At 43.1% G+C, this 14552-nt stretch overlaps 1 protein-coding gene across 2 annotated transcripts in view; it reads left to right on the forward strand.

The window, feature by feature from the left end:
* nedd4 (NEDD4 E3 ubiquitin protein ligase) overlaps positions 1-14552 on the forward strand; it is a 75374-nt gene continuing 60822 nt past the window's right edge. For both annotated transcript variants that reach the window (XM_002940255.5, XM_012959605.3), the window contains exons 1-3: positions 1-169; positions 9844-9917; positions 11171-11249. In XM_002940255.5, the coding sequence (XP_002940301.2) occupies positions 125-169; positions 9844-9917; positions 11171-11249 (198 nt within the window). In that variant the 5' untranslated portion in view covers positions 1-124. The remainder of the gene's footprint in view (positions 170-9843; positions 9918-11170; positions 11250-14552) is intronic.

A 14552-nucleotide genomic window follows, 5' to 3' on the forward strand; every position in this document is an offset into this window, starting at 1 on the left:
ACTGTGCGGGCGTACTGGGGCTCGGGAGCGCGCTTAGTGACTGTGTTTGAGGCTAGTCCGGACCGGAGTTTACTGGAGCGGGATAGAGGTTTGTGCCTCTAGTTCCACGGATGCTTTAGATCACATGATGGCGTCATCCATGGAGATTCTTGGTGTCCAAGCAGAAGAGGTACTGACACACTTTCCTGGGGTTCCGTGGGTTTAGTGGGACTAGAGGCGGGCTGAGAAGCTAATCCTGTTGCCTGTGTATAATCCATGGGAGGGTCTCTCTTTCGCTGCTAGTGTTGCACGATGCCTGTCACATAGCAGAGTTGCCAAACCTTTCCTGACCCGTTCTGTGTCAGCAGAGACTGGCAGCTGGCAAATCTCCTAACTAAGGCAACTGCAGGGAAACACAGTGTGGAGGTTTTGAAACTGGCGTGGGGCGTTGTGGGAGTTGTAGTTCACTTTACAAAAACTACTGCGCTTTCCAGTGACTTTAGAAATTCCACTATCCCTGTCTCTGGGGTGCGTTATTGCTGCCACTATCCCTGTCTCTGGGGTGCGTTATTGCTGCCACTATCCCTGTCTCTGGGGTGGCACTGGGGTGCGTTATTGCTGCCACTATCCCTGTCTCTGGGGTGCGTTATTGCTGCCACTATCCCTGTCTCTGGGGTGCGTTATTGCTGCCACTATCCCTGTCTCTGGGGTGTGTTATTGCTGCCACTATCCCTGTCTCTGGGGTGGCACTGGGGTGCGTTATTGCTGCCACTATCCCTGTCTCTGGGGTGCATTATTGCTGCCACTATCCCTGTCTCTGGGGTGGCACTGGGGTGTGTTATTGCTCACTATCCCTGTCTCTGGGGTGGCACTGGGGTGTGTTATTGCTCACTATCCCTGTCTCTGGGGTGTGTTATTGCTGCCACTATCCCTGTCTCTGGGGTGTGTTATTGCTGCCACTATCCCTGTCTCTGGGGTGTGTTATTGCTGCCACTATCCCTGTCTCTGGGGTGGCACTGGGGTGTGTTATTGCTGCCACTATCCTTGTCTCTGGGGTGTGTTATTGCTGCCACTATCCCTGTCTCTGGGGTGGCACTGGGGTGTGTTATTGCTGCCACTATCCTTGTCTCTGGGGTGTGTTATTGCTGCCACTATCCCTGTCTCTGGCGTGGCACTGGGTTGTGTTATTGCTGCCACTATCCCTGTCTCTGGGGTGGCACTGGGGTGCGTTATTGCTGCCACTATCCTTGTCTCTGGGGTGTGTTATTGCTGCCACTATCCCTGTCTCTGGGGTGTGTTATTGCTGCCACTATCCTTGTCTCTGGGGTGTGTTATTGCTGCCACTATCCCTGTCTCTGGGGTGTGTTATTGCTGCCACTATCCTTGTCTCTGGGGTGGCACTGAGGTACGTTATTGCTCACTATCCCTGTCTCTGGGGTGGCACTGGGGTACGTTATTGCTGCCACTATCCCTGTCTCTGGGGTGCGTTATTGCTGCCACTATCCTTGTCTCTGGGGATGCACTGGGGTACGTTATTGCTGCCACTATCCCTGTCTCTGGGGTGCGTTATTGCTCACTATCCCTGTCTCTGGGGTGGCACTGGGGTACGTTATTGCTGCCACTATCCCTGTCTCTGGGGTGCGTTATTGCTGCCACTATCCCTGTCTCTGGGGTGCGTTATTGCTGCCACTATCCTTGTCTCTGGGGTGGCACTGGGGTACGTTATTGCTGCCACTATCCCTGTCTCTGGGGTGCGTTATTGCTCACTATCCCTGTTTCTGGGGTGGCACTGGGGTACGTTATTGCTGCCACTATCCCTGTCTCTGGGGTGCGTTATTGCTGCCACTATCCCTGTCTCTGGGGTGCGTTATTGCTGCCACTATCCTTGTCTCTGGGGTGGCACTGGGGTACGTTATTGCTGCCACTATCCTTGTCTCTGGGGTGTGTTATTGCTGCCACTATCCCTGTCTCTGGCGTGGCACTGGGTTGTGTTATTGCTGCCACTATCCCTGTCTCTGGGGTGGCACTGGGGTGCGTTATTGCTGCCACTATCCTTGTCTCTGGGGTGTGTTATTGCTGCCACTATCCCTGTCTCTGGGGTGTGTTATTGCTGCCACTATCCTTGTCTCTGGGGTGTGTTATTGCTGCCACTATCCCTGTCTCTGGGGTGTGTTATTGCTGCCACTATCCTTGTCTCTGGGGTGGCACTGAGGTACGTTATTGCTGCCACTATCCCTGTCTCTGGGGTGCGTTATTGCTGCCACTATCCCTGTCTCTGGGGTGCGTTATTGCTGCCACTATCCTTGTCTCTGGGGTGGCACTGGGGTACGTTATTGCTGCCACTATCCCTGTCTCTGGGGTGCGTTATTGCTGCCACTATCCCTGTCTCTGGGGTGCGTTATTGCTGCCACTATCCTTGTCTCTGGGGTGGCACTGGGGTGTGTTATTGCTGCCACTATCCTTGTCTCTGGGGTGTGTTATTGCTGCCACTATCCCTGTCTCTGGGGTGGCACTGGGGTGTGTTATTGCTGCCACTATCCTTGTCTCTGGGGTGTGTTATTGCTGCCACTATCCCTGTCTCTGGCGTGGCACTGGGTTGTGTTATTGCTGCCACTATCCCTGTCTCTGGGGTGGCACTGGGGTGCGTTATTGCTGCCACTATCCTTGTCTCTGGGGTGTGTTATTGCTGCCACTATCCCTGTCTCTGGGGTGTGTTATTGCTGCCACTATCCTTGTCTCTGGGGTGTGTTATTGCTGCCACTATCCCTGTCTCTGGGGTGTGTTATTGCTGCCACTATCCTTGTCTCTGGGGTGGCACTGAGGTACGTTATTGCTCACTATCCCTGTCTCTGGGGTGGCACTGGGGTACGTTATTGCTGCCACTATCCCTGTCTCTGGGGTGCGTTATTGCTGCCACTATCCTTGTCTCTGGGGTGGCACTGGGGTACGTTATTGCTGCCACTATCCCTGTCTCTGGGGTGCGTTATTGCTCACTATCCCTGTCTCTGGGGTGGCACTGGGGTACGTTATTGCTGCCACTATCCCTGTCTCTGGGGTGCGTTATTGCTGCCACTATCCTTGTCTCTGGGGTGGCACTGGGGTACGTTATTGCTGCCACTATCCCTGTCTCTGGGGTGCGTTATTGCTCACTATCCCTGTTTCTGGGGTGGCACTGGGGTACGTTATTGCTGCCACTATCCCTGTCTCTGGGGTGCGTTATTGCTGCCACTATCCCTGTCTCTGGGGTGCGTTATTGCTGCCACTATCCTTGTCTCTGGGGTGGCACTGGGGTACGTTATTGCTGCCACTATCCCTGTCTCTGGGGTGCGTTATTGCTGCCACTATCCCTGTCTCTGGGGTGCGTTATTGCTGCCACTATCCTTGTCTCTGGGGTGGCACTGGGGTACGTTATTGCTGCCACTATCCCTGTCTCTGGGGTATATTATTGCTGCCACTATCCCTGTCTCTGGGTTGCGTTATTGCTGCCACTATCCCTGTCTCTGGGGTGCGTTTTTGCTGCCACTATCCCTGTCTCTGGGGTGCGTTATTGCTGCCACTATCCCTGTCTCTGGGGTGCGTTATTGCTGCCACTATCCCTGTCTCTGGGGTGTGTTATTGCTGCCATTATCCTTGTCACTGCATCTGTTGGGAAACAGAAACCAGGAAATGAAGTCTCTCCTTCTTTGTTGTTAAAGTGACATAATGCCAACAAGTCACTGATGGCTGTACCTGCTGAGTAAACAGAGGGAACCCCCATGCTGCATTCCAACCAGATTTCATTGTAATGCAGCTCCTGGAAGGAACCCTATTATTAGAGACTGGATGAATATTTGTATACAGGAAGGAACTGGTATTTTCCAGATAAGGGGTCTTACTTTAATGCTACAATATACTAAAACACATTTAAACATTTAATGTTAGCATAATCCATTAAATTGGCTGAGGCTTTTTCATGGATTTTCACTTGCTTAGGCAGCAGCAGTGACAAAGCATTGTCTAATTATTGCAGAGAGCAGAGAATTAGGCCAGAATGAAAAAAAGTTTTTGTTAAACAGTACAGCCTTGGGCTTCCAAGCATGCCTGTAGAACAATCATATGCCACAAATATGTGAGGAGTAATGTACCACTAGTGTTAACTATAACATTGTCAGAAGACTGCATGGAATTGCCTGCACTTGACCATATAAAGACACAATAAAATTGTACAGTGCTGCTTATTCATGTAGTGCTTTATAATAAAAGTTACATATACATGTGATCTATTACACAAAACATGGGTCGATTAGTTTCCACAACTTTTTAGAAAAAACATTTTCGACATAGGTTTCCGCCATAGCGGTTTGTGCTGCGCGGATTAGTCACTGTGGCTTTTTTAAAAGTCGAGGCTACTAATTACTGCGTGTCTTCGCCCTTAAAGAGAGGGTTTCTGCAGGTCAAAAAATAGATTTGATAGAAATTAGTAGTACTATTTTTTGTTGTTTTTTTCCAGTGACCCATTGAATTTGCTGACAGCTGTGGAACAGTTCAGGGTCGGACTAGGCTTAGTGGGCCCTGGCGGCCCCGACCGACCGTTACTCCCCTGATGTGTTAAATTTTGCGTCGGGTGTGGGCCCCTGCAGGGGGGGGATTTGGGGTCGCAGCCGGCGGGAGCCCTGGTGGGCCCTGCAACCCCCAGTCCGACCCTGGAACAATTCCTAATCTGCTTCATTCTGCATTCTAATATTAATTAAACTAAGGATATTAAAATAATATAAACATAAAACCTTATTTAGTTCCATTGTTTTCATATATTTTTCAGATGCTTTTATAATTTTGACTAGTTTTTATAAGGACAATCTCTAAAATGTTAAAATCTGACACATTAGTCGATACATTTCTTGAGTCTTACTGAGCATGCTTTATTAAAGGTGAACTAAAGTTTAAATCACTAGGACATGCCAAAATATTAGGCCAGGGCCAGTGCCTCCGTTCACTAAAAACTACACCGGCCCCAGGGTTGTTTTTATATATAGGCCCCCAAGGGCCTGTGCCTAGGGCACTGATAAATCTTCTCAGCCACAGGTGGCTAATCTCCCTCTAATGCTTTCACTGACATCTATGGTGGAGAAACATATACAGTACTTCAGCTTTCCAAACTAGCCCAAACTTTTCTTGCAAACATCCTGTGTGCCATCACCCTAAAGCAGAACAGTGTGTTGTCACTGTTCAAAGCAATCACTGCTTTACTTTTGTGAGGAGAAGGCGGGTATTAGGATGGGGCTGAATTTGCAGCCTCATGGCGTGCCCTAAAGAGATGCTGTTGGAGATGCCATGTGTCCCACCTCCTCCCTGTTCTGCCCAGCTTTTGCCTGACAGTAAAGAGAAAGCATAAGTTGTAACAGTTACATAAATTTTTCAAGTGTTTCTCTTTATTTTGGTAGATACGTTCCTATAACTAACAGGGGAGGCCAACCAATTTACCCTGGAAATTATATACAGCTATGGGATACGTTATACGGAAACCTGTTAAAGTTCTGAATTACAGGAAGGCCATCTCCTATAGAATCTATTATAAGCAAATAATTACATTTTTTCAAAAATGATTTTTTTTTCTCTGTAATAATAAAACAGTACTTTGTACTTGACCCCAACTAAGCTATAATAAATTATTAGTGAAGGCAAAACAATCCCTAATCCAGAAAACCTCTAAAACTCATATCAATCCTTTGAAAGCACTCACGGCATGAAGATGAATAAAGTAAATTTTTTATTCAAACATAATGTCTACGCGTTGTCTACACGTTTCGATCCATATAGGATCGTCCTGATGATGATCCTATATGGATCGAAACGCGTAGAGATTATGTTTCAATAAAAACTTTACTGTATTCATCTTCATGCCGTGAGTGCTTTCTAAGGATATTTATATATATATATGCCTATGATTTGGGTAGGGGGTTTTTACCCAAGAAACCATTGAGCAGTTGTTAAAAACAAATAGAATATGAATAGCACAGGCACTTTAAAGAAAGAAAAGCAAATTGCAATCAGAATTTTAGTTGCCAAGGGCAGTGACTACAACAACCAGATAGAATTTTTAATTGCTCAGAGTCTAAAGTGTATGACTTTGGTGTAAATTCTGGCACAAAACTGGCATGCTGTATTATAAGTAGCACACATGAAGCCTTTCCATTATAATTCTACCAAAAATATTAGCTTAGCACTTGTACTAACATTTATAATTGGTTATATTTTTGTTGTTTATTTTCTGTTATTTACATAGCCATGGATTTTGGACCAAAGCAGTTGTCCTTATGTAAACCACCAGGTGTGGACATGCTTTCTGAGAACATGTACATTTATTTTTAGTGCTGACTGCCATGTGTGCTTACTATACATACACAAACAAAATACTGTGAGTCACTTACATATTGTCAGTTACACCCAATGTGGTTTGTTTACATAATAGTTCTATATTGAACCAAAGCCCTCCTAGATTGTGTGTTTAATATTGGCACTGGATGCTAATACGTTTTAAGGATTTGGAACCTAGGGTGTCGTGCAGTGGTCACTGATGGGTCGTGACTTGTGAACAGTGCATATCTGGATTCGGGTCATTCACCGGGGAATGGTGTTGTGTAACAGAATAACAAGGGTCTTTGTTAAATGTAACATGTAAGCTGGTGTATGGGTGTCTGTTAATGCTGGCAATGTTTAATACTAAGACAGAAGGATTATAAAATCTAAAACAAGTAAACAGATGGGCTCTGCTTTACAATATTACTGAGGTGTGGGTGTTTCTAATATAGCACAGACAGTGAAGAATTTGTACAGTGTCCATGATAAAATGTGAGATATGGAGTGTGTGAAATGTGAAACAGAGAATAGGCAATGTGCACTGTAAAATTTGGGCATGGTGTAAAGGTGATCAATTCAGTTTAGGATGTGGGCACTGGATGTAGTTCTTTCATCTAAGATTTTTATTTAAATTGTATTTTTGTATGTACAGTTTTATTTATACGGTGTTACTTGGGTACATAATGCTGTACATCAGTGCTGTCCAACTGGCGGCCCGCGGGCCGCATGCGGCCCTCGACCCCCCTCTGTGTGGCCCCCCACCTGTCTGGCTGCTTTAATGCCTTAACTTTGTGTTAGCTTTAAATGGTGTCAGTACTGAGATTAACTGGCCCCCTGCATGGTTATCACCTCAGATTCAGGCTGCAATCCCTCAGTATTGTTTAAATATGTAATCCCCTGTGTTGTTCACACCTTTTAATCTCTGTATTGTTCACCCCCTGCAGTGTTCACACCTCAGGCTCAGGCTGTAATTACCCACATTGTTCCCCTGTTCACACCTCAGACATTGTTTGTACTGCCTGGTCTATGCTACCTGTGTATAGGCAGCATAGGGTAGGCAGAGTATGGCACATAGGCAGTATAGGGCAGGGAGGGTATGGCACCCACAGGCAGCATAGGACAGGCAGAGTATGGCACACACAGGCAGCATAGGGCAGGCAGGGTATGGCACACACAGGTAGCATAGGGTAGGCAGAGTGCTGCCTGTGTGTGCCATACTCTGCCTACCCTATGCTGCCTGTGGGAGGTGAACCTGGCAGGGGTTTGTTCTGGGAGTTTGTTAGCAGTTGGAAATAGACATTAAATGGTCCCTAAGGTGTGTAATTATATGCTGGGGGTTGCTGTGCTATCCACAGGGGAGGAGGCATATAGATTTAAGGGTATGTCTTAATATAACATAATATAATTCTTTAACATATGAATGATGGTTGAAGTGGGTGTGGTTTAAAATGGGGGAGTGGCCAAAACTGGCTTCCATTAGCGGCCCTCCTCCATGTATGCGAGAGAAATTCCGGCCCTCGGCACGGCAGAAGTTGGACAGCACTGCTGTACATTAAAACAATACAATATTAGAATAGACAGGGATCAGTGCCATAATAAATTTAATAATAGATAAATACAATTACATTTAAGATTCATTGTTTCTTAAGTGTTAAGATACTAGAGCAGGGGTGCCCAGACTTTGTCACCCTGTGATCTACTCTTGCCACCTGGCCTCCGTCATGAGATCTACCACAGTTAAAATTGTGTGATGTCTATCATTTGGCACCACAAGCAAGAAAAGTATCAATCAATGTTTAACAAATACACAGCAATAAATAAATGCGGTGCAAAAATCACATTTAATGCCCATTTAACATTATTCCAGTTTAATGATTAAGGATTGTAGTAGATTTTTACTTCCCTTCTTTATGGCCCACTTTGTAGTCTGCACACAGAAATAAATATAAAGTAGGAACAAATATATACAGTGGCCCGGTGGGGACAACCTTCTATACTGGGATGAAACTACAAAGACAGATGGCTTGAGCAGCCGCACTCAAAAGCTCCAGTGTGCTGGGGGGAAAAATGAAGTGGCAGGATGTCAAGTTGGAAATGGATCCTCCCTTTTAGACAGCCAACCCTTTTTTGCAATGAAAAACCAGATTATTATATGCCTACATATTCCATAGTGCTTTATAGAGATTATACATCATGAAAATATACTTCAGTCCTCTTGTTGAATTAAATACAGCAGTCACTGTTACATATAAATAGAAACATACAGAGAAACTCCTGCCCCTTTAAAAAATACAAACACAAGCAACTTGTATGGTCACTACAAGTATTAGTATAATTTAACAATCCCTCCTAAAAGAGAATTCTAGATTTCTTAAATGTGCAGTACACAAAAGTGTTTTGTTAACCATGCTGTTATTTATAAGCACTATATAAGTATTGTGTGAAGTAACAGTTGTTTGTTGCAATTTATGTAGATTTTGTCTGTATATAAGAAATATAGACATACCTAAGCCATTATCGATATATACAGTACATTGAATTAAGCCCATAGCCAGAAACTGCATAGTTTTCATTTTAGCTCTTTTCTTTACTTTACCTTATTTTTCTTCTTCTCTGAGTTCTCATTTACCTTTCCCTTACTAGTCTGTACCCAGTGGCAGATTACTGTAGGTAGGGCATGTCAGGGGACCGTAATTCAAAAGGGGGCCCAGTGCTGGCATATGATTTTCAGATCGTGTGGGGGTCCATAGTCCACAGTGTATAGTTAAACGGACAGGTTAGAAAATTTTGGTCAGATAACAATAAAATCTATGCATGTATTGTGTATATAACGATATCCTTGGGTGACCTCTAATGCATTCCTGGGATGTCACTTTCCTACGATTTGTTCAGAACATCCTCCAATTTATTATTAGTACTTTATCATACAAAATCTGAATGTTAGTTTTAGACTTTTTTCGGAAGAAGACTATAATCTGAACATGTGTGGCCACCACACTGGACTAATTAAAGGTGGGGTTTTAGAACACACAGGAAGTATTGCAAATACTTAGATCATTCCTAAGGGAAAAGGGACTCGGAAGAATTTGACCCTTGTTACTGTATAAACTCAAGTGTCAGGGTTGAGACTAAAAATGTTTTCATTTATCCATTGGAACTATAAAAATCCTGCATATCAGTTAAAAGTGGTTAAAGTGACATAATAGTGTTGCAGTAAATGGTTTGTAAGTCATTGGTTTATTTTGCTTTGAAAAGTTTTATACTGACTATGTAACAAGGTTAGCTTGTGTTTGCATACTGCTGTTAATGATGTGGCAATATATATCATCACTGTGCAATGAAATGTAACAAGGTAAACAGATCCATTGCACATAAAATGGTATAGTGCTTTTTATGCCTAGCTGCTGTTGCTAGAAAGAGTCTCTCTTGCTGCCTTTGCTTTCTTCAGTTTTTAACACTTTCTAAAGTGAACAATAAAGCTTTTGTTCTTGCATTTTGTGTAAAATGATTTATGTTTAATATTTACAGGAAAGTACACGCATTTTACGTGTGAAGGTTATAGCTGGCATTGGACTGGCAAAGAAAGATATTTTAGGAGCAAGGTAAGTCATAAAAATGAAATATTTTTGATTTCTATAAACAAAGCTTCCATGAACTAAACATTTCCAAAGTTCTAACAAACGTCAGTGGTATGCTTGTTTTCCTCTATGCATCCTGTTGGGTGCACACAATGAGGGACTCAGCACAGCTGATATATTACAAGATATATCTTAAGGGCTTTCCAGGGCTACTGATAACTAAGGCTGATGCCACACGTGGCGTTTTTACGCGGCGTTTTTTCTCAGCCTAAAAACGCTGCACAAGCCACACATGGCGTTTTTCAGCCTAGAACTGGTGACGTAAGCAAATCCCGTTGCCATGGTGCTAATAGTGCGAAATAGCAAAAAACGCCGCGTATTTCCGCTAGGTCTGGCAGCTGCCTTTGCGTATCCATAGGAATAGCTTGCTTTGCAAGTACTGGCGTATTTCAGCCAACGCTTGAAAAATCCGTGCTTAGGCGTTTTCTAGCGTATTTCCGCTTTGTGTGGTTTGCTGCGCGTCTTTTCAAGCTATTTCTATGGATGATGATATCAGGCGTTTTTCAGCCGCCGAGAGAATTAGAAAATACGCAGCGTAAAAACGCCACGTGTGGCATCAGCCTAAGAAGTTATTTCTATTCTTGTAGTTGTCTTGTTTCTAACTTCATAGCAAAGCAGATGTCCCTACATAAGAGTTTTTTTATACCCCAGTCCTACAAAGTAGTAAGTAGTATTAGTTGATTTTGATTATTTTGATTTTGAAACATTGATTTTGATTAAACGACTGAAATTTCTTCTTACATTTTCTTCTCTGTTTATTGGACACCACAGTTCTGCATAAACTATTAGCAAAAGGAAATATTATGATATATATATATATATATATATATATATATATATATATATATAAAATAAAAGTAATTATTCAATGCTCAGTAGTAATTCAGATTCACATGGCAGCTTCTATGACAGATGTAACCTAATTTTCCAGTGATCCCCCCTAGCAGCAGCCCAGAACACTCTGAGCAAGTGAAGTATTTGTGACACAAAAAATATGACATACCATGATCCTAGACGGAGAGCTCTTGTGGCCAAATGTCATGAAGTCATGAATTATTACAGTTCTGTATTTACAATACAGCATTTCTAGCATTTTTGAGACTTAAATTCTTATTTAAGAAAACAGAGAGTCGGAAGCACACCTTGCTACCTGTATAGGGGAACCAGTGTACTAAAGGGGTAATAAAATGTAACTAATGTTAAGATCTTTTTTCCAGTGATCCTTATGTGAAACTGACTGTGTATGACCCAGCAAATGGGATCCTGTCAAGTGCTCAAACGAAAACTGTTAGAAAGGTAAAAGCATTATATTATTATCCTCATGTATTTATAAAGTACAAAAATGTTCTGTAGAGCTGTAAATGGGAGTATACAAAGCCAATAACCAATCCAAGAAGAGCTTGCAATCTAAAAATAAGTATAAGTACATATGATTTGTATCTTCTATATCAGTGCTGTCCAACTTCTATGATGCTGAGGGCCGGAATTTCTCTAGCATACATGGTGGAGGGCCGCTAATGGAAGCCAGTTTTGACCACTCCCCTTTTTGAAACCACACCCACTTCAAACCACACCCATTTTATCACAATGGTGGTAGTGCAGCAAAATCCCAAATGCTTGGTCCTTACTGTGGGGATATCAACCATCATTCATATGTGAAAGAATTATGTCATATTAAGATACCGTTAAATTCCATATGCTTCCTCCTCCCCTGTGGATAGCAGAGCAACCCCCAGTACATAATTACACACCTTAGGGACCATTTAATGGCTATTTCCAACTGCTAACAAACTCCCACAACAAACCCCTGCCAGGTTCACCTCCCACAAGCAGCATAGGGCAAGCAGAGTATGGCACACACAGGCAGCACTCTGCCTGTCCTATGCTGTCTGTGTGTGCCATACTCTGCCTGTCCTACCCTGCCTGTGTGTGCCATACTCTGCCTTCTCTATGCTGCCTCTGTGTGCCATACTCTGCCTGCTCTACCCTGCCTGTGTGTGCCATACTCTGCCTGCCCTACCCTGACTGTGTGTGCCATACTCTGCCTGCCCTACCCTTCTTGTATGTGCCATACCCTCCCTGACCTATGCTGCCTGTGTGTGCCATACTCTACCTGCCCTATGCTGGCTGTATGTGCCATACTCTGCCTACAGTACCTATGTCTGAGGTGTGAAGAAGTGAACAATGGGAGTGATTACAGTCTGAGCCTGAGGTGTGAACACTGCAGGGGGTGAACAATGCAGACATTAAAAGGTGTGAAAAACACAGGGGATTACATTTTTAAACAATACAGAGGGATTACAGCCTGAATCTGAGGTGAGAACCATACAGGGGGCCAGTTAATCACAGTACTGATACCATTTAATGCTTACTCAAAGGTAAGCCATCAAAGCAGCCAGACAGGTGGGGGGCCACACAGAGGGGGGTCGCGGGCCGCCAGTTGGACAGCACTGTTCTATATAATACATATATGGGTTGTCAGTATTATCTAAATTGGGTGATGAGAACAGGGAAAAATGGGAGCTTTTTTATCTGCTTCCAATTTACTATTTACAATTGAAGAAGCACTTAATGAAAGTTACCTTTTTGATAGACTCCTTTCTAAAGCTGGCCATACACGTGGCGATCTGATGATGTTTCGTCAGATGTGCCACACACCATTCAGGGCTGAATCAGCAGGTAAGGAGGTAGAAACAATAGGATTTCTACCTCCTTCTGCCGATTCAGCTCTGAAGGGAGATTTTAGTCAGGCGCCTTCTATGGCGCCCAATCAAAATTTTCAAACTGGTCCGATCGGCGAGTCGGCCGATATCAGCAGCTTCCTGCGATATTGGTCGACTCGCCGACATACCATACACGCACCGAATACACTTTTAGTTAAAGTTTGATTTAGGAGGAAGTTTCAAAGAGACTAGAATATGTGAAACTAAAGAAATGGCCAGGAGAATATTGGCCTGGAACAGTCAACTTTATTTGCAATATAATTATACAGTATATCTGTAAAATAAAAAAAAAGTTACCTTTGCTCAAAATGTAAATTACTGCAGGTGTTTCACTTAAAGGAACTAAAAAAAGAATATGGCTAGACACACCATATTTTATATAACAAACGTATTTAGCCAGCCTAAAGGTTTAACATCTCTATAATATTAATAATCCAGTCCTTTAAAGTTGTCACAGGGGGTGAGCATACTGGACACTTCTGTTAGAAGTGCCTGTGACACTCACATGCTCCGGGCGCTCTGAGCAGCTGTTGAGAAGCTGAGCTTAGGGGTCATCGGAAATTATCAAGCAATGAAAATTAGGTTTGTCTCTCATATAAGATGATCCTAATGGGCTGATGACTAGTCTAATGCTAATAGCACTGGTTTCAGAGCTGCCATGCAGTTATCATCTATGTTAATTACTAATCAGCCTTATATTGTGACATTTATATCCTATATATACAGTATATTTTCCCTAAACTCAGTAACTGACAGAAGTACAGAGCATATGCAGTGAATCAGAATCTGGGAGCATCTTTGGGGGCACAGATCTTCCCTGCAAAAGAGCTGTGGTTGGCTTGGACTGGTACAAATGCACAAAACATAATTTACAACATTTCTATCCTTCGTCTTTAGTTAAGCTTTAGTTCTCCTTTAAATTTTTATGTAAAATGTATTTTCACGTGATTATGTGATTTTAGTGACATATCAACTCGCGATGAGCGATTTTCTTGCGTTATTTTTCGCTGTGTGCGTTATTTCCTGCCGCATGTGATATTACGCATGTAACCATTACTTTCTGAAAGCTACTGTTCTGAAAATTTCCATTTCCCTGAAAACTGGAGGGTTTCATCACTCTTGAAAGATCACCTACTTGAAAAAATCAGACTGCAAACTCCATGTTGTATTGCCAAATGCTCAAAAACTGCAATGTTGTTTAAGTACCGCCTACCCCAAGTAGGTGTTAATATTCGCACAAATTAAAGCGATATTTTGCGCATTTAACACTTCATATGTGTTTCTGAATCATGCATTAGTACTATTTCTATTTGCTAATTAACGCAATGCGTTAGAAATAACGCTTTGCTTTGATGTGGTTTTTTGGGCATGCGATATGCAGATAAACGCATGTGAAATGACTTTGATGAATCGGTACAAAAAAGCATGCGATAAAGCGTTATCGACCCTTATGTGCACAAAGACCCCTATTTAGCGTACATTTTATCAATAATACTGGCTCACATAGGCAGAACTTACTTTGATAAATAGTTCTGCTTGGATTGAGCACTGTTATGGTTAAACTGAGCTCAAGAGAGGAGGTTAGGAGAAAAATAATAGGAGCATAGTTTTTTATGGGAACCAGCAATCTTTTTATTGGCTGCTAGACTTTAGGGCATGTTTAGTAATCTGAGCTGGGAAGAGCAGAGCATGCCCAGGAGCCAAAAGACAAAGCAAATTCCCGATTGGGAGCTGAGTGGGTTACAGGAGGAGAAAGAAATCTATATAATTAAGGGGATGCTACAGCCTTACTATTAAACATTTGAACAACCAAAGTGCCAGGTATTTAAAGATTTCAAAGAGGCTGTTCACTGATTACAATTTTGTGGGGTTTACA

This window comes from Xenopus tropicalis, chromosome 3, assembly GCF_000004195.4.
Source record: "Xenopus tropicalis strain Nigerian chromosome 3, UCB_Xtro_10.0, whole genome shotgun sequence".
In the NCBI taxonomy this organism is placed as follows: domain Eukaryota; kingdom Metazoa; phylum Chordata; class Amphibia; order Anura; family Pipidae; genus Xenopus; species Xenopus tropicalis.